Genomic DNA, 18,488 nt, shown 5'->3' on the forward strand with positions numbered 1-18,488 from the left:
TCATGGATGCATCAATTACTGGCAGCAAATCTTATGCTTAAGTCTTATTATAAATAGAATAAGTAGAATAGTAAGTAGAGTAACCTAAAATGCATGTGCTGTGAAATATAGCTCATGTCTGGAAGCACCTAGGAATGTCTTAAACCATCTTCTAAAACTTTCAAAGATGTGTGAGCACAACTTGAGAAAATTTAAATAATCCTGATTCTTGCACACTAGCCTCAATAGCTGAATGGCTTTGAAAACAGGTGGCCCCACCTCAGTGGATTTCACTCTTAGTCTCATGCTGGCAGCAGGAACCCAAGTGGAAACTGCCATAGTTTCAAAAGACATCTTGTAACAGTGTGATCTGTCCAAGAACTGCATTGTAGAGAACAGGGTTTCTTGCCATTACCTAGGCTTATTTAAGGGAGTAGACCATGTTGTAGCATGCTGTCGTTCCAGCCATACCCAGAGCAGAAAAGAAACCATTTTTAATTTCTATCTAAGATATTAACTAAGTAGTGAAGTGTGATAGTAGCACAGGAAGTACTTCTAGCGAAATGCAGCAAATTAGCTGTCTCCCAGTATGTGAAGATGAAAACATGTCTGAGATGAGGTGGGGAGAAATAAATAAATTGAGAGACTGATTCTCACGCGAGTAGTTCTTTGGCTCACATTCACAAAGGGATTTAGGTGCCAGTTTTAGGCACCATTGTGATCCACAAACCCCCTGTTCAGCAGCTGCCTAACTTTGTAAATGCCTAAACTCACTCAGCACCTAAATTTGTCAAAAGTTCCTGCCTCCGCACATGCGTACTGCTGCTTTACTCAAGGTGCCCAAGTGCCTGTCTTATACCTAATCCCAGTGCGATCCACAAACTGGGGAAAGATAGGCAGAGGAATGCCTATCTTCCCTATAGGACCCAATCTGTTTAGGTATGCTGAGAACATGCCAACCAGCTCAGGCCCTGATCAAAATCTTGCCTCCCTAATCTTTCAGTTCAGTGGTTAGCGCACTCACCTGGGAAGTGGGAGATCCAGGGTCCAGTTCCCTGTTCCAATGACCTAACTTTTACAAGGCGGAACAGCTTCAACTGGGAGACCCCCATCAGAATGTCCCACAGGCTAATGGTTAGGGCACTCTCTTGAGATGTAAAATTTGAACAGGGCTCTCCTCTCCCTGTCAGGCAGAGGGGGAAACAGAACCTGGGTCTCCACATCCTGGATGGATGAACTAAACCCTGGGAAAAAAAGTTAAGGGAGGCACTACTACCACCTCTGGCATAAACTCTTTAGCTATCTAATGCTAGGACAGGGTTCTCCACCATGAATTGCAAGCAGTGATAAGTGCCTCTCTGCAGCACAAACTTGGCATCTGTTAGAGGGGTGAGGTCTAGGACACACCCTTCTCATAAGCCCTCAAACTGACTATCTTAAATGGCGCCCCAACTAGTATGCAAGCTGTTGTGGATTCCATTCTTAGGTTCCTATCTCACTCCAATTGTACAGGGAGCCTCAGGGCCACCCAGAGGATTGGGGGGGGAGACCTTCCAGTGGTGTAGCCAGATGGAGCAAACGGGGAGCAGACAAAAAAAAGTGCCAGTTGCTTGTACTCACCTGGCAGCACTCTGTCTCCAGCGGCAGGCCCTTCACTCGCTCCAGGTCTTTGGCAGCACTGAAGGACCTGCTGCCAAAATGCTGCTGAAGACCTGGAGCGCCGCCAGGTGAGTAAAAATTAAAGTCTCCACTTGCGCTCAGTAGAAGAGCGTCCGCTGCCCTGCTCTTCCCCCCCCCCCCCCAGCTACGCTACTGGCCCCTTCCCTGTCTCAGACTTCAGACATTCTCATAGGGGCCCAGGGCAAATTGCCCCACTTGCCCCCCCAGGCAGCTCTGGGGAGCCTAGGTGCCTAATTCAGGCTTGGTGGATCCCACTGTTTATGCCTGGGGAAATTCAGTGCCACAGAGCCTACACAGAATTTGTCCCCTGCAGATTTCTTTGCTGCCCTGCAGAAAAAATGGTTTCTGATGGGAAAGCAAAGGGAAACCACAAGAGCGCTCATACAACCCTCTTCAGCAGTATGTTTCAGGTGCCCAGGACAGCTGGCAGAGAGATAAATCACTGTGGAGCAAGAGACAGGACTGGGGAAGACCTGCCTGGTGGCTCCTACCCTGTGCTGAGCTGAGCTGCTAGTCTGGGTTGGGGAAGATGGGACTTCCTCTTCTCCTGTGTGGCATCTGGGGCCGGGTAAGACTCATCCTGGCTGCAGCAAGCTCTGCAAGCCCCCCAGCTGCCTCCCTTCCTGCACCCATGACTCTTCAGCTGCAGGAGAGGAACGTCTGTACAGGGAACTGCTCCCACATCTGTCCAACCCCTGTGTATCCAGATTCCCCCTGCTGAGCATCACCTCCCCCCATCCTCCCCTTGCACCTGGACCACCCTGACAAGCCACCTGAATCCATGCCCCACGAGCCCCAACCAGTTGCACCTGGATTCCCATCCCACTGAGTCCCAGTCCCCCAGCATCTGGGACCCCCCCACATACACACATAGACCCTCCTCCCACTGAGCCCCAACTACCTTCACCTGGACCCCCTTGCAGAGTCCCATTACCACTGCACCCAAAATTTTCCAACAAGCCCCTGTGCATCCAGATTTCCCCCCCCCTCACTGAGCCACCCTCACCCAGATTGCCCCACACAGAACCCTCTCAGCCCACACCTGGATTCCCCCATACTAAGCCCCTCCACACTTGAATCCTGCCCATCCACACCTGGTGTACCTGGTATGGAGGGGTAGGCCTGCACTGTGGCAGGTTGGGTGCAGCCACACTGCTGCGTCTGTGTCCTGGGAGGGTAGGGGGGAGCTGCACAGTGATCTCCTACCTTTGTGCAGCCAGGGGCCTGTGTTCCCCAATGTCATTCTGGAGCCTCCATATTTATTTGACAATTTGCAGAATTTTAAAATATTGTGGGCAGAATTAAAAAAATTGACACAATTTTTAATTTTTTAGCACAGAGTGCCCTCAGGAGTACACTGTTCCAGTGATATTAGGCATCTAAAAGTAGGGCACTGCAATGTTCCAGTCCCTTTGTGGATCCACCCCTAGCAAAGCTTATATGAAGGATTGTAAACTATGGCAAGTAGAATATAAAAAAGAATTTAGAAGGAACCTGAAGAGCAATTAGATTCTGTGCAAAATATATCAGAATAAGAAGTAGGCAAAATACTCTGGGTTTGCTGGACTGCCAATGGCATAAAGGGAAAAATTAAGGAAGTCAGTTCTTTGCATCAGTCATTACCACAAAGTATGATAGGCTAGATATTTTCTCTACGCCATCTCTAGGTTAGTTGAGACCAGAGAAGTGTCTCGAACTGACTTCAGCGGAGTAGCATGATGGCATATGAAATTCATTGTTTATAAAAACATAGTAATGCACATTGGAAATAATACTCTGAACTTCTGAGATATATTACTGGGTTCAAAATTTAAATACTGAAGAAAAAGACTTGTCTATCATTGCTCAAAATGAAACAACAGTTAAAGTGAATTACATTAGGCTACATAAGGTATGCAATGGAAAAATACTACCCTCTATTAAAGCTATGCCATTATATAAATAAAACACTATCTGAAAATGGAAATAGGGATATAGAGATGAGCAAGGAAAATGATTAAAGGTCTAGAAAGGCTTTCATGTCACGAGGAAATGAAAAAGTTGGAATTGTGCAGAAAGGAGTAAGACGGAGCATGAGAGAACACTACAAAACGCTGAATAGTATAATAGAAAAAAGAAACAAACATGACAAGCTGAGAGGGGAAGATTGGGACGATAAATTTGAGATGGAACTGGGACTAGCTAGGTGAGGAGAATGGGACTGGGATGAGGAGTCGGTTGTGGGAAAGACAGGTTGGAGGGAAGGGGGGGGGGTCAAGCTTTGGGGAAACGGGTAGATGAGTCCGGCCACTAGAGCACACTCCCCTCTAGACCTGGGAATGGAATCCAAGATTCCCGAGTCTAATCATTGCTCTGCTGTCAGCAAATATCTGTGAAACCCTTTGACAAAGTGTCTCATCCTCTAGCACTGGTCCACATAGACGATAACAACCTACTATTATCATTTACGATGTTAGCTCAAGTGGTGGATCCAAGGATTACAACTCTACTGATGAATCCTGTGGGTGTCAGTATCATGTCACATGACAGAAATTGTTTTTTCACAGGTTTCAGAGTAGCAGCCGTGTTAGTCTGTATTCGCAAAAAGAAAAGGAGTACTTGTGGCACCTTAAAGACTAACAAATTTATTAGAGCATAAGCTTTCGTGAGCTACAGCTCACTTCATCGGATGCATTGAGCTGTAGCTCACGAAAGCTTATGCTCTAATAAATTTGTTAGTCTTTAAGGTGCCACAAGTACTCCTTTTCTTATTGTTTTTTCAGTTTGCTTTTTTAAAAATGTAGGAGACTCCACACAAAAAGCTATATTAAAACCATTATTAGTGGTGCAAAGTTAAATGCTATGAAATGTCAGAATTAGGGTTCTCTGTGAGACCTTAATTTGGCCCCCTTGGTGCATGCATTATGGTTTAGTCTGCAAATGCATGGTCACACACTATTTTTTCCATCGGACCCCTGCCTCATTCATTGCACAGAATGGACCTGCTCTTGGGATAGAGCAGGTTTGAGTAGTGCAGGAGGCAATAAACTGTGGGAAGGGAAAGGTTGGTCAAGTCAGCAGAATGCTGCCCTGAAGAACTGGATTCTGTCCCTGCAGTTGATGCTGGGTGAGTCACCAGGCTTTTCACAGATGGTCACTAATTGCATCATCCTCATTTTTTGGGTGCCAGACTTGAGACCCTGGAGTCTATTTTTCTGGCCAAGCTGAGCACTCACAGTGGTAGCTGAAATCAAGGGGAGCTCTGCTTTGAACATATAAAATGATATGCACTCTGAATAAAAGGGTCCTAGGCATCTCAAATTGAACACCCTGAATTAGTGGAAAGTTGACCATAATCTCTGTGCCTCAGTTCCCATCTTTAAAATGGGAAGAATACCACCCCTTCATCTGACAGGGGTGTTGTGAAAAGAAATTACGGTTGGCAAAGCACTTCGATATTACAGTGGTGAGCGTCACAGAGGAAATTAATAAGTGTGTCTTCAGAGCAAAGTCCAGTACCTCAGGCCTGGGGCCAAACACGGAAAAGAAGAAAACAATATATTTAATAACAGTTCATGCCGTGAGCACCTTCCGTCCACTAACAGAACAAAGGGAAGCAGCATTTTCCTTCTGCATGGTACAGCCTCAAAGCCATGTTAAGGCAACGTTCAGTTGTAAGCTTTTGAAAGAAGCATGATGTTTTGTTCAGAGCTAGGACCCTCCTCCACCCCCGAGCTGTCGGCAACCCGGAGGTTCTGCTGTACAGCCCTTACCATGCAGCATGCGCTCACGGAGGCAGAGTTAAGGTTGCCTAATTCCGGCATACTTGACTTTGCAAGGGCACTAACGCTGCGTTCCTGCGGCTCGTGGGCGGGATCCTGGACCGGTTCGGATCCCCGCGGCCCTGCAGTAGGTGGGCACCGGCCAGCCGGGATCGAAGGATGCAGCTCACCCGGCCCGGGGATCCGCTGGCCCCGCCGCTCGGCGTCGCTCGGCCGCGCCCTGAGCTCCCGGGGGCGGCTTGCGAAACTCGCCGCCCCGAGCTTCCCCCTGGCCCTAGCGCCGCCCCCTCCTGCGGCCCGACTTCCGGCCGGCCCGGCGCCCCGCCCCCCCCCGGCGCGAGCGGGTGACGCCTTCACGCGGCGCGGCGCCAGGACGCACACGCGCCTGACTCCCAAGATGGCGGCGGCGGCCCGGGCTTGCCGGGTGAGTGGCGGTGCCCCGGGGTCTCCTCGCAGGGCTGCTCGTCCGGCTCGGGCCGGAGGCCGGTAGCGGCTGTTACTCGCCCCAGGCCCCGGCCGCGGCCCGCGCTGGAGGCGGGAGCCCTGCGGCTCATGGGGCTGGGCCCGTCCAGCGCGCCGAGGGCAGGGGGGAGAGTCGGGAGCAAGAAGCCCCGAGTGCCAGGCGGTGCCCTGGGTGCTGAGAGCCGCGGCAGGGCCAGGGGTTCTCCGGTCTGTTCTGTTCTCGGGCTGTTTCCCCGGGAGCGGCTGGGCCCGGGCGGACTCCTCTGGGGCGGGAAAGGCAAAAAGCGAAGGTGCGAGGACGTTGCAGCCCCAGCGGATCAGCACTGTGCCCTGGGCGGCCCTGCTTCCCCTGCCTCGGCATTCTTGGCTGTCGGCCAACTGCCTCAGTTTACCTTTGTTTCTCCACTTGGGTTGCTGTGTACACGTGTCGTCTCATGGAAGAAATTAATGCAACTTTTCGTGTTGTTAGACTGATTTTTGATGATCTTTGATAAAAATGTTACATTCCAAACGTGAGGCGCTTCCTGTGCTCAGTTAGTTAGTGAATGAATGAAACAAATTTCACGTTTCTCTTAGCAAATTGCTCTGGAGAGTTTGACATTGCATTCAAGAGACTCATGACCTTTTGGTGACCCCAGATACAAAGAGCTGATCGGACTTTTCACCCTGTTTCAGATCAGCCCAATGGGTCATATAATGCAGTAGCCAGGCTGTCGCAGGGCATGTCTATACTTCAAATGCCACAGTGGCACAGCTGCACCTCTGCGGCAGTGCTGATTCTGTATAGACCTACACCAACTGGAGGGGGTTTTCTGTTGGCGTAGCTAATCCTCTTCCTCCAGAGGCGGTAGCTAGGTCAAGTGAAGAATTCTTCTGTCAATCTAGCGCTGTCTACATTGGGGATTAGGTTGGTTTAACTACTCTGTTGTCTGCACAGAGGAGGGGCCCAGGCCATTAGTTGCCAGGAGACAGGGTGTTGGCCATTCTCTGTGCAAACAGCATTACACTGGCCCTCTAGGGCTCTGCAACGGTCATGCACGCTTATCCCACCACCTAGATACTTAAGAAATGCCTAAGGGAAACTGAGGCACTCACGCAGTATTCAACGAAAACATTAAGAACATTCTCACTTCATCACAGGGGGGTTGCACTGAGAGGCTTGCTATGTGATCTGTTTAATGTAACTGGATATTTTAATTATCTATATAAATATCTGATGCTTTTTAAAACCTGCTGAGCTCTTCAACCTGCTGATCTCTGAGCTGATCCCAGTGTGCAGCTTAAATGGGATGATGAAACTAAAAGGTTAATTATGTGGGATAGGGAGGTGCTTTTTTAGCATCCAGGCCAGGTGTGACAAACTTGTAAGTGACTTTAAAAATAATGTCTCTATTTATACTTCAAGTGCTTCTCTTCCATTCCCTGTGACTCAGGAAGCAAGAGGTGTTTGTTCCTGGCCTCCTCCAACAGAGAGCTCACAGTGGTGGGATGTTGTTTCTGGCCTGCCTACTTATCTCCTGAGGGCCTCATCCTTTCTTTTGGGTAGGAGACAGTGGTTGACCCTGCCTTCCTCCAGGCTGACTGTATTGAGACTCTGGTGCTTGGAGTCAGGAGACCCACAGTATTCTTTCCAGCAAGTTAAAGAAGTATGGGCTGGATGAATGGACTAAAGGTGGATAGAAAGTTGGCTAGATTGTCGGGCTCAGTGGGTAGTGATCAATGGCTCCATGTCTAGTTGGCAGCCAATGTCAAGTGGAGTGCCCCAATGGTCGGTCCTGGGGCCGGTTTTGTTCAATGTCTTCATAAATGATTTGGAGGATGTTGTGGATTGCACCCTCAGCAAGTTTGCAGATGACGCTAAACTGGGAGGAGAGGTAGATATGCTGGAGGGTAGGGATAGCATACAGAGGGACCTAGACAAATTAGAGGATTGGGCCAAAATGTGCGGAGTCCTGCACTTAGGACGGAAGAATCCCATGCACTGCTACAGACAAGGGACCGACTGGCTAGGCAGCAGTTCTGCAGAAAAGGACCTAGGGGTTACAGTGGATGAGAAGCTGGATATGAGTCAACAGTGTGCCCCTTTTTGCCAAGAAGGCCAATGGCATTTTGGGCTGTATAAGTAGGGGCATTGCCAGCAGATCGAGGGACATGATCGTTCCCCTCTTTGACATTAGTGAGGCCTCATCTGGAGTACTGTGTCCAGTTTTGAGCCCCACACTGCAAGGAGGATGTGAAAAAATTGGAAAGCATCCAGCGGAGGGCAACAAAAATGATTAGGGGGCTGGAACACATGACTTATGAGGAGAGGCTGTGGGAACTGGGATTGTTTAGTCTGCGGAAGAGAAGAATGAGGGAGGATTTGATAGCTGCTTTCAACTACCTGAAAGGGGGTTCCAAAGAGGATGGATCTAGACTGTTCTCAGTGGTAGCGGATGACAGAACAAGGAGTAATGGTCTCAAGTTGCAGTGGGGGAGGTTTAGGTTGGATATTAGGAAAAACTTTTTCACTAGGAGGGTGGTGAAACACTGGAATGCGTTACCTAGGGAGGTGGTGAAATCTCCTTCCTAGAAGTTTTTAAGGTCAGGCTTGACAAAGCCCTGGCTGGGATGATTTAGTTGGGGATTGGTCCTGCTTTGAGCAGGGGGTTGGACTAGATGACCTCCTGAGGTCCCTTCCAACCCTGATATTCTATGATTCTATGACCTGGGTTCCGTTCCCGGCTCTGACAGACTCACTATTCTGTACTTGAATGTAGTAGAGATCATGTGGCTTGTTTAACTGCTGTGAAATCTCTGTATAGAAAGCATGTTGTTTCCTCCAACCCAAGTTCATAGCTGCTCAAAATTTTTTGTTCCCTGTGGTCAGGCTGCCTCGTCTCCTGCCACTAGCATAAAGCTGTAGAAGGCTCCTTCTTGCATTTTGTCAGCGGGGGAAAGGCTGGTTTCTGAAATCAGGAATTTGGCTTGTGTCTGCCTAAGAAGGGGATTACTCCTGGTGGAATTTTGTGCCAAATAATTAAAAATTCCACACAAGATTTTAAAATTGTGCATATTTTATTTGTTAAAATAACACAATATAACCATGCCAGTTTTAATTATTTTGGTAATTTATTTCAAAATACCTGTCAGCAAGTATGTCTGTAACCTTACAGACAACAAAAAAAGATTCAGGAAATGTTTTTCGACAAATAGATTCCTTACTGGACATATTAATACAGATCTTTGAGTAATAATTCACGTAAACTACAAAACAGAAACTTATTTCCCACACCCCTCAGAAGCAGTGCAAAGGCTTGGGGGAGTCAGAGTAACACAGGAGCTGAGGGAGAGGGAAGTAATTGCTGGGCAGTGGCCTGGGAGTGAACTGGAGGGTGTTGGGTGTGGGTGGGAGAAATATATGGAACAGGTATTTAAGAGAGGTATTGCTAGGGAGATGGGGAGCTTCCGCCATACATACCCTGGCTGACATCTAGCCTTTCCCATTCAGTTAGGCACATCTGCCCCTCTCCTCGTGTATCTGCATACCTCCCTTCCCCATCCCCATGTGTTCCTGCACCCCCATTTGGGTGTTGGGTGTGGATGGCATATCTGCACATCTCAATATGGCCCTGCACCTCCACCCTCCTGTCCCTATGTGGCCCCGCACCCCCACTCCCATTCAGCCCCTGGCTCAGTGTTGTCCCCCCACTAGCACCTGTGCCCTTGCCCCAGTCTGTCCCCCCTCTAGCCCTTCTGAACCCCAGTCTGTGACCCCCAGGAGCCTTATGTGTCCTGCTATGTCCATTTCCCCCACAACCCCCATGCCTCCTCACCTGATCCCGTAGGCAGTGTGCTGTGAGGAAGGCGTCCTCTGTCCCCTCCCTCTCCACTGCTGTTTGCTCTGGCCCATGAGCCAGCTGCCATCTCTTCTGGTGCCACATAAACCTATGGTGGGCAAAAGGTGTAATTGCAACGTGACCCCTCTTGTGGCTTCCCTTCACCTCCATGTCAGAATAAATTATACTGCAGGGGAAAAAAAATGTGCTGGGGCCATTTATTCTGCACTTGCACAATGAGGCAGAATTTCCCCAGGAATGGGGGATGTAGGACTGAAGCTGCAAGCAGCAATACGCTATCTCATTGCATTTCAACAGAAACAATTTTCCTTTAAAAAATTGTTTCTAGCCCTATAAAGTGAAAAGAAATACTCCAAATATCATTTAAACCAGCAATGACTGAATTTGCAAATAGAAAGTTATTCTGAGGTGTGAACTTCCCTGTTCATCCTGTTTGAATGTTAGCTCTGAAGGTTACAGATGGCAAATTAAATTGCACCATGAGTTTTTAACTGCTAATTATAGCAGAAACATCTAGCTCCTCTGGGATGGTGGGTGGCACTTAGCTTGAGCAGTACCATGTCCACCCAAAATAATGACAAATAGGCCCACCCATATTGGGGTAAAGCTTACGGTCTGGCCCTCATGTGTTTTGTACAAGTGAATGATAGGGAAGTGGCAGTGCTTTGTTAATTCATAAAAAAAAGTTGTGATGCACTGGTTTGTTCTATGTATCCAAGCTCTGGTGAAGTAGTATTTTCAGTATAGCTCCCAGCTTCTGTTCCCCAAAGATAAGCCAGAAATGCCCCTATATGCTGTGGTGTTTACTTCCCTTTTTCCACTGACTCTTTGGGCACTGAGCGTGGCCCAAGCAGGTTTAATTATTTCTTTATTCTTTGGTAACAAAGTTTTGTTTCTGTTCACAGAAATGCCTTGTCGGTGGCTCGAGGCTTATATCTGGAAGATACCCAGCTCCAGTACTCCCTAGTGGCATTGTTTATAGAATGGGCAGGCCTGTTTTAGAGCTCCATCAGGTATGTTAATTGGCAGGGTTTTATGCACGCATTAGACTGAAAGTATGTTTTAGTAATGATCCGAGTATTGGGGTCTACTAGACATTGATATGCTTCGGACAAGTGGCCACCCTAGATTATATACTTCAGTATGGTTTTCAAAGATGTGACCAAAAAATTTTTGGATCTGTCAGATACCAACTTTCCCTCCATATATTTGATTGCCAGCAATGAGCCCAGTTGATAAAATCCAGTAGTGAGGCTCCAGTCGTGTGTGTAGCCACCAAAAGCAGAAATCCTCAACAGCAGAAATTGGCTGGTTATCGAAACCTATCAGCTCAGTTAGAGCAGTGTGACTCCTTTGCCTCTTGAAGGAGGAATTTTTTTGCTTGGCTGCAAAACATTTCTCTCTAGCACTCTGTGCAGTGTGTGAAATTTGATTGATATTCTGAAGGCACAGTGCTCCTTGGCTATGGTATTTTGGCCATCTTCAAGATGCCTAATTTCCACATCCTTTTGCATGGCAGACATGAAGTGTAAATCTACCTGGCTCTGATACTTAATGTCTCTTTAGATTATATAGACTGTAATAATTATTTTCTTTTTAGTCTAGATATTACTCTTCTGGAGGCAGAAAAGGCTTTATATCAGGGTTTGTGGACAACATCAAAAAGGAATTAGCAAAAAATAAAGAGATGAAAGAAAGTATTAAAAAATTCCGGGATGAAGCTAAAAAGCTAGAAGAATCTGACGCGCTCCAGGAAGCAAGGAGGAAATATGTAAGTCTTCCTCATGAATTATTTTGTTGTCTAACACCTTCATTGGCCAGTCAGTCTCTTACAATTCAGAGTATTGTAACCTAAGCTTCTGTGCAAATGAGCTGTTGGGTTTGCTGTATTCAGGAAAGGTCTGGGCTGACTGATGGAAACACTGGTAGGTGCAGTGAACTAGTGTAAAGAGTTAAAAGAAAAGGAGTACTTGTGGCACCTTAGAGACTAAAAAATTTATTTGTTAGTCTCTAAGGTGCCACAAGTACTCCTTTTCTTTTTGCGACTACAGACTAACCCGGCTGCTACTCTGAAACCTGTAAAGAGTTAAGTTTTTCTACAGTTTTTGGTGGAATTTCTTTCCAACAGACATTTTAATAGAAATCACAAATAATAAGCAGGTAAAAAGTCACTTATCTATAGACATGGAGATAAAATTAAGGATTTTTCACTTTCATTAGACATAATCGCATTCATAATGGTTTATAAAACAGCTTTACTAGAAAGAAAGTGCTTTCATTGCGCTAATGAGGAACTGAAGTCTGTTACCACAGCATTGCACATTCTTTCAGTGGCCAGATTCAGTATGGTGAAGGAACCAGGGAAGTGTGAAAGTGGGAATTAGTAATATTGAATTGCTTGAATTGCTTCACATTTATATTATTGCCTCTTAACATTTGTTTCTTCTTCAAGTGATGGTCCCTATTATGTACTCCAAATATGAGTGTGCATGTGTGCCATGCCCTGGAGCCAGATGTTTTTCCTAGCAGTGTCCATTGACCTGCACGTGTGTTGTGTGTCCCCTTGTGCTCCCAGCCGAGGTTAGCCAGGAGCCGTGCATGTCGACGCCTCCTGTTCCCTCTTACTGCTGCATGGCCTGAATTAGATCCTCTGTTCCTTTGTGGTCTTAGTCTTTTAGCTAAGAGAGTACCTGCTTCATTTGTTTATAGTTCTTGTTTGTTTTTTTCTTGTAGATAGCTAGTTGTATATAGTAATTAGTGTTAGTCTACCCTAATTGGGGTAGACTCCCTCTGCCCCGCTGGGGTGTATGTCCTGTGTTCTGGGGTTTAAAAACTGATTCTTTTCCATGCTCGTTCTCCATGAGCAACAAGCACCAGTGGTGTCTTTACTGCCTCGGGGAGGCTCACATCGTTGCTCGTTGCATGATTTGCAAGTCTTTCCCATCCTGGATTCGGGAAGCGCAGTAATTTTGCTTCAGAAAATACTGGATGGGGGAAGCCATGAGACTGCACCCACTCGGATCCAGAACGATCAGTGCAGCGTCCATCACTGGTGGTTAGCACTTCTTCCAGCACGTCTCATGCTCTGGATACGGCAGTCAAGGACAAACCCGGATGTGAGGGTGGGAAGCACTGTCATGGGCATAGGAGCAAGTCGCTATTGAGGACTACTTCTAAGTGCAACATTTCCTCCCCGAGCCGGGCCAGGTCAGGTGAGGTGTCATGCCCCGACACTGTGGCACCAGCACCCAAGCTTCCCTGCATCGAGGGTAAAACAAAGCACAAGAAGGATCCAACGATACGGGTGGTCGCCCCGGTACCAACCCCGTTGGAGCCGTCCCTAGGACACACATCACCTGTCCTGCTGCCACCTCCACGTCCTTTGGTCCAGCTGGCCCCATGAACACTGCCTTGGTCTTCCAGCATCTCCAAGGGCACTCCCTGGACTCCTGGTTGTGTGGAGCCCCTTCTGTCGCCGGAGGAACTTACCCACCCTCTCCCCTTCTCTCAGGTTCCCCACTCACCTGGGAGTTTCCTACTCTGGCGGACAACCCGCTCCTGTTCCTTCTGGACTGCTGCCTGTTGACTCTGCACTGTGGCTGGCCCACTCTGTTGGTTCCATCACTACCCGAGCCATCTTCAGACTAGGAAGACTTTTCTGAGCTGGAGCCCTCCTTTTCCCTTTTGTCCAGGCAGAGCTCGGACTTGCATCCCTGGCTTAGCCTCTGGCTTACGGCCCAGCAGCGACGGTTTGGTTCCGGTACCTCTGGGGCCTGCCGCACCCAACCCCTTAGCCACACTAAGCACTCTGGGACCCATATCGCCAGTGATACCCACTCTCCCAAGCCTCATACCACTCAGCCCAGCCTCCTTCACTGTTGGGCTCTGAGGAAGAGGCAGATGTAGAGCCAGTTCCTCATCGCCGGATGAGTTGCTCATCCCTCCTTCCTATCTCGCTCTGATGATCGCAGGCAATACCAAGACATGTTATGGAGGGTGGCAGCAGACCGTGACAAACAGCTGGAGGAGGTTCAGGATCAGCAACACCAGCTCCTGGACATCCTCCAGCCTCGGGGACCATCAAGGGTGCCACTCCCCATTAATGATGCCATTGTTCATCCCCCAGCCCTGTGTCGCAAGCAGGAGCTCCAGCAGTTCTGCCCTCAGCCATATGCTCCCTACCCAGCCTACTACCAGCAGCACCAGAAACCTCCATGCATGTGCCTCTGGTCCCGCTGGCAGTGACACACAGCCTCTGCCACAGCCACTTCCTCGTCCCTTGCCCACCAACGGCCTAAACAGTTTTGACGTGTTGCTCAAGAACTGTGAACCCTTCCTATTGCCACCCACAGTGCCCCATGTCATCTTTGTGGGCCGTCTTGCCCTGTTTGCCCACAATTGGGGCAAGATCACCATGGATCATTGAGTCCTGGAGATTATCCATCATGGTTACTCCATAGAATTTCTTTCTTTTCCCCAATTGCCTCCCACCCCACAGGCTGGACGCCTCCATGAGGCCCTTCTCCAGCAAGAGGCAGATGCTCTTCTTGCAAAGGGCACCATATAGTGCATGGCACCTCCCTACCAGAGGAGAGGCTTCTACTCCGCATATTTCCTCATCCTGAAGAAGGGTGGAAGGCTCTGCCCCATTCTCGATCTTCAGCGACTAAACATCTTTATCTGGAAATCCAAGTTCTTCTTTGAGTGATTGCTCACGTGCATTCCACATTAGGTGTGTGTGTGCACTATCGCTAGAAATTTTTCCTGCAATGGTATTGATTGGATCAGCTCTAGCACTCTCTGGTGCGGCACACTCATGTGCTGGTGGCCCCGCACCTTCTCAGTTCCTTCTTACCGCCTGTGACGGTTGCTGGAACAGCTCCTTTTGCTTCAGCAAAGCATTTATTCAGTGGTTACTCTCTAGTTTAGTTATATTCTTAGTTTTAGTAGTAGTGTATATAGTGTAGGTAGTATTAATGTATATAGTTAGACCCTCTGTCTTCCTTCCTTTGCTCCTGGGGCTCAACATGTCTTGGTCTCTCGGTTTCAAGCCCTGTGCCTCCTAAGGCAAGCAACCCACACTCCAGTTGTCTGAAGCCTCTAGGAGAGGCTCATGTACAAGAGTATTGCCAGATCTGTTGGGACTTGAAGCCTCATACAAAGGACTGGGAGGCTAGACTAAGGTCAATCCTAATGGAAGGCGCGTTTAGACCGGCGTTGGAATCAAGCTGGTTGTACTCAGCACCGAGCACCTCAGCTTCGCTGCGAAGCAAAGCACCCCTTTGGCACTGTGTGTTTCTCAGTCCTTTTCTCCATCTCCAGTACCGAGAAAGAAACATAAGCAACAATCCAAGGAGGGACGTTCCCTAATACCAAAGAAGGACAAACAAGGAGAGTGCCGTGGATACCCCCAGTGTGATAGCGGCACTGTCGACTCCACCCTGCTCATGGGTTCAGTTGAGTCCAGTGCAGGACCAGCCATCGATGCTGGGGAGTCGTCATAGCACCAGCAGGCTTGTGGTGCCTTACACCTTTGCAGTGGCCAGGGACTTACTGACTCTTCCGTTACCGCCAACCCCGATGGGTCAGCTATCTTCTCCAATGAGTGTGCCAAGCAGAAGGGAGTATGGGGCCCGAGCTTATACTCTGCACCAGGGCCTTCGATACCAAGCAGAGGCTGACGAGGACTTCCCTTATCTGGCACCAATCTCTGGACCCTAGGCACTGACTGGCAGAAGTTTGGGGTACTGCCCCCACCATGGTCTTTTCAGAAGGACTCTTCCTCGGAGTCAGAGGTGGAAACCTACACTCAGTCTAAGAGCCCCCACCACTACCCATCCTACATCCCTCTGGATCTTGGTGTGGGCTCCCCTCCAGACACCTGGCCTGGATGAGAGCAGCTGATGCAGGTCCAGTGGCCGTACTGGAATCAGTGGGGCTTTCCAGTGGGATCATGTCCAGTCATTCCTCTCAGTAGTGTTTGAGGGGAGTGCTCCTCCACTGCACCATCCAGCACCCAACCCAAGTGCAGGTACTAAGCCTGGTACCGACATGCAAGACTTGACCCAGGGGTATGTAATCAGGGGTGAAGAAGAGGAAGGCCTCTTCCTCCTCCTCCCCACGCAGATGAAGCTGTCTTGGGACCAAGTGGTTTGGTCTAAAGGATGACTTTAGAGCCCACCAGGAGCTTCTAAAAATGGTGGCTGCTAACCTGGGTCTGGAGGTACTTAAGAAGTCCTCGCCTACTCTCATTGATGATTTGGCTGCGGCAGCCCCGTCAAAGGTTGCTCTGTCTCTCAAGGCCGTTATGGGTCCAGTCAGGTCGCTATGGCAGACCCCATATTCTCTCCCTCACACTTCAAAGAAGGCAGAGAAGTACTATGTGCTTGCCAAGGGGTATGAATATCTGTGCTCTCACCCTCCTCCTGGGACCCTTGTGGTCATCCTCCTCTCGGATCCCCCAATGAGAGGGCCAGGCAGGCACTACCCCCAAGCAAAAGGATTTGAAAAAGCTAGACCTTTGCAGAAGAAAAATATATTGAATGGGTGGGTTATAGCTTTGTATTTCCAACCAACAAGCCTTGCTGGGGAGGTATGATTACAATATTTGGAAAAAGAAAAGGAGTACTTGTGGCACCTTAGAGACTAACAAATTTATTAGAGCATAAGCTTTCGTGAGCTACAGCTCACTTCATCGGATGCACGAAAACTTATGCTCTAATAAATTTGTTAGTCTCTAAGGTGCCACAAGTACTCCTTTTCTTTTTGCGAATACAGACTAACACGGCTGCTACTCTGAAACCTACAATATTTGGGACTCCATGGCAAAGTTTAAAGACTTGCTGCTTCAGGACTTCAGGCAAGAGTTTTCTGCCTTGATAGAGGAAGGGAAAACCATAGACAGGGCCTCACTCTAAGCCAGGAGTTGGATCTCAAACTCAAATCACCACGGCCACATGAGGACTCGTACATTGGCCCGAGGGCCGCATCACTGAAACTTTTTCATACGACGATACAAAAGTATAGTAAAAAATGAAGAGTTATATAGTATGCTATTAAAAGTAATGTATTAACTTTTTTAAAACTGTAATGTGAAGAAGGGTTTTAATAAAATATAAACACTCAGTAATGCACCTCCCTCAAATGACAAACATGCATTTACTTTTATATTTACTTTGGTTTAAAGCCCCTTGCTCTGCCCCCGGCCCCACCCCCACTCCACCCCTTCCTTGAGGCCCTGCCCTGCCCCCATTCCAACCCTTTCCCCAAATCCCCGGCTCCGTTTTCTCCCCTGAGTGCGCTGCATCCCCACTCTTCCCCCTCCCTCCTGGAAAGTCCTAAGTGCCACCAAACAGCTGTTTTGGCAGCAGGCAGCACTGGGAGGTAGGTGGAGGAGCGGGAACGTGGCATGCTCCGGGTGGGGGAGTGCACGGGATGGGGGGAGCTTGGGTAGTCAGCGCATATGGCGGGGCACAGGAAATAACTCTGCGGGCCACGTGTTTGAGACCCCTGCTCTAAGTAGCCCTGGACAGAACTGATGCGGCGGCTAGAACAATGTCTTCTGCAGTGATCATGAGGCGATGCTCCTGGCTTCAGCCCTGAGGGTTTCCTCCCGAGGTCCAACAGTCAATCCAGGATCTCCCATTCAAGGGTACCTCCCTCTTCTTGGAGCAAACAGACACAAAGCTCCATGGTGTGAAGGACTCCATGGCAACCCCAGATCCCTGGGCCTCTACTCACCATCGAAGGAAGCATTTCAGGCTGCAGCAACTGGCCTGCTTCTCAGCCCCACTGCCTCAACAGGACCTGTTCAAGAAATGGAGCAGGGGTTACAAGTGTAGACAACTGCTCTCCTCCACCTCAACCGCACCACCAGGGTCTCTCGCGTACCTGGAAGGTCCAAAGAGAACTTTTGAAGATACACCCAAGGCCATTATCAGTTCCCACATTTCATTTTCAGACCGACTCGCCCACTTCAGCCTGCTGTGGTCCCTCGTAACCTTGGACTGCTGGGTGCTGAGTATGGTGGAGGAAAGTTACACCCTTCAGTTTTCTTCCGTCCCTCCTCCCACCCCCATCTTCAGGGACCCTTCTCATGAGCAACTTCTATTCAAGAGGTGCTAGCCCTCCTGTAAGTAGGGGCAGTGTATGAAGTACCTAAGAGGGAAGGGGTTTTACTCCCGATATTTCCTAATCCCGAAGGCCAAAGGTGGTCTTGGATCCATCCTGGACCTGTGTTGCCTCAACAATTATCTCAAGAAACTGAGGTTCTGCATGGTTTCCCTGGCCTCCATCATTCCCTCCCTGAATCATTATCTCTCTTTCATATTTAAGGCAGCTCTTGGTTTACATTGCATTGATTTGGGCACAAATTTTAAACATCTAAAAATAGAACATTGTATTCTGATTTTCCATGTGACTGATCCCCATTTCTGTTCCTTTCTCTTCATATAGTTAGAAGAATCCATGTATCCTATTGAGGACAGAGTTTAACTGCGGGTGTTCTTCTGTCCTACAGTAGTATGTCACCCAGAGAGTGCTATATGCTGGACTATTGATGCAGTGCTATAAAATCCTCATGTGGTTATAATTCTGATGGATGTACTGATTCCTGTTAACATAAAATTTTTGTTTGTGCTGCAGAAAACCATTGAATCTGAAACGGTTAAGACCTCTGAAGTGATTAAAAAGAAGCTTGGAGAAATAACAGGATCAGTCAAAGAGGTACAGTATAACCTTGCAAAAATCCATCAGTTTACTTGTGGTT

The 18,488-nt window shown here is 48.4% G+C and overlaps 1 protein-coding gene across 3 annotated transcripts in view; it reads left to right on the plus strand.

Moving 5' to 3' along the window:
- The first annotated feature begins 5,687 nt into the window (after positions 1 to 5,687).
- Positions 5,688 to 18,488, plus strand: part of TIMM44 (translocase of inner mitochondrial membrane 44) — a 49,439-nt gene continuing 36,638 nt past the window's right edge. The window contains exons 1-4 of one of the 3 annotated variants that reach the window (XM_038384499.2): positions 5,688 to 5,844; positions 10,627 to 10,734; positions 11,322 to 11,492; positions 18,365 to 18,445. In XM_038384499.2, the coding sequence (XP_038240427.1) occupies positions 5,818 to 5,844; positions 10,627 to 10,734; positions 11,322 to 11,492; positions 18,365 to 18,445 (387 nt within the window). In that variant the 5' untranslated portion in view covers positions 5,688 to 5,817. Of the gene's footprint in view, positions 5,845 to 7,326; positions 7,425 to 10,626; positions 10,735 to 11,321; positions 11,493 to 18,364; positions 18,446 to 18,488 lie in introns of those variants that run through there. The other 2 variants (XM_043502872.1, XM_038384502.2) reach the window with 2 other exon arrangements.

Source organism: Dermochelys coriacea, chromosome 25 (genome assembly GCF_009764565.3).
Source record: "Dermochelys coriacea isolate rDerCor1 chromosome 25, rDerCor1.pri.v4, whole genome shotgun sequence".
NCBI classification, from domain to species: domain Eukaryota; kingdom Metazoa; phylum Chordata; order Testudines; family Dermochelyidae; genus Dermochelys; species Dermochelys coriacea.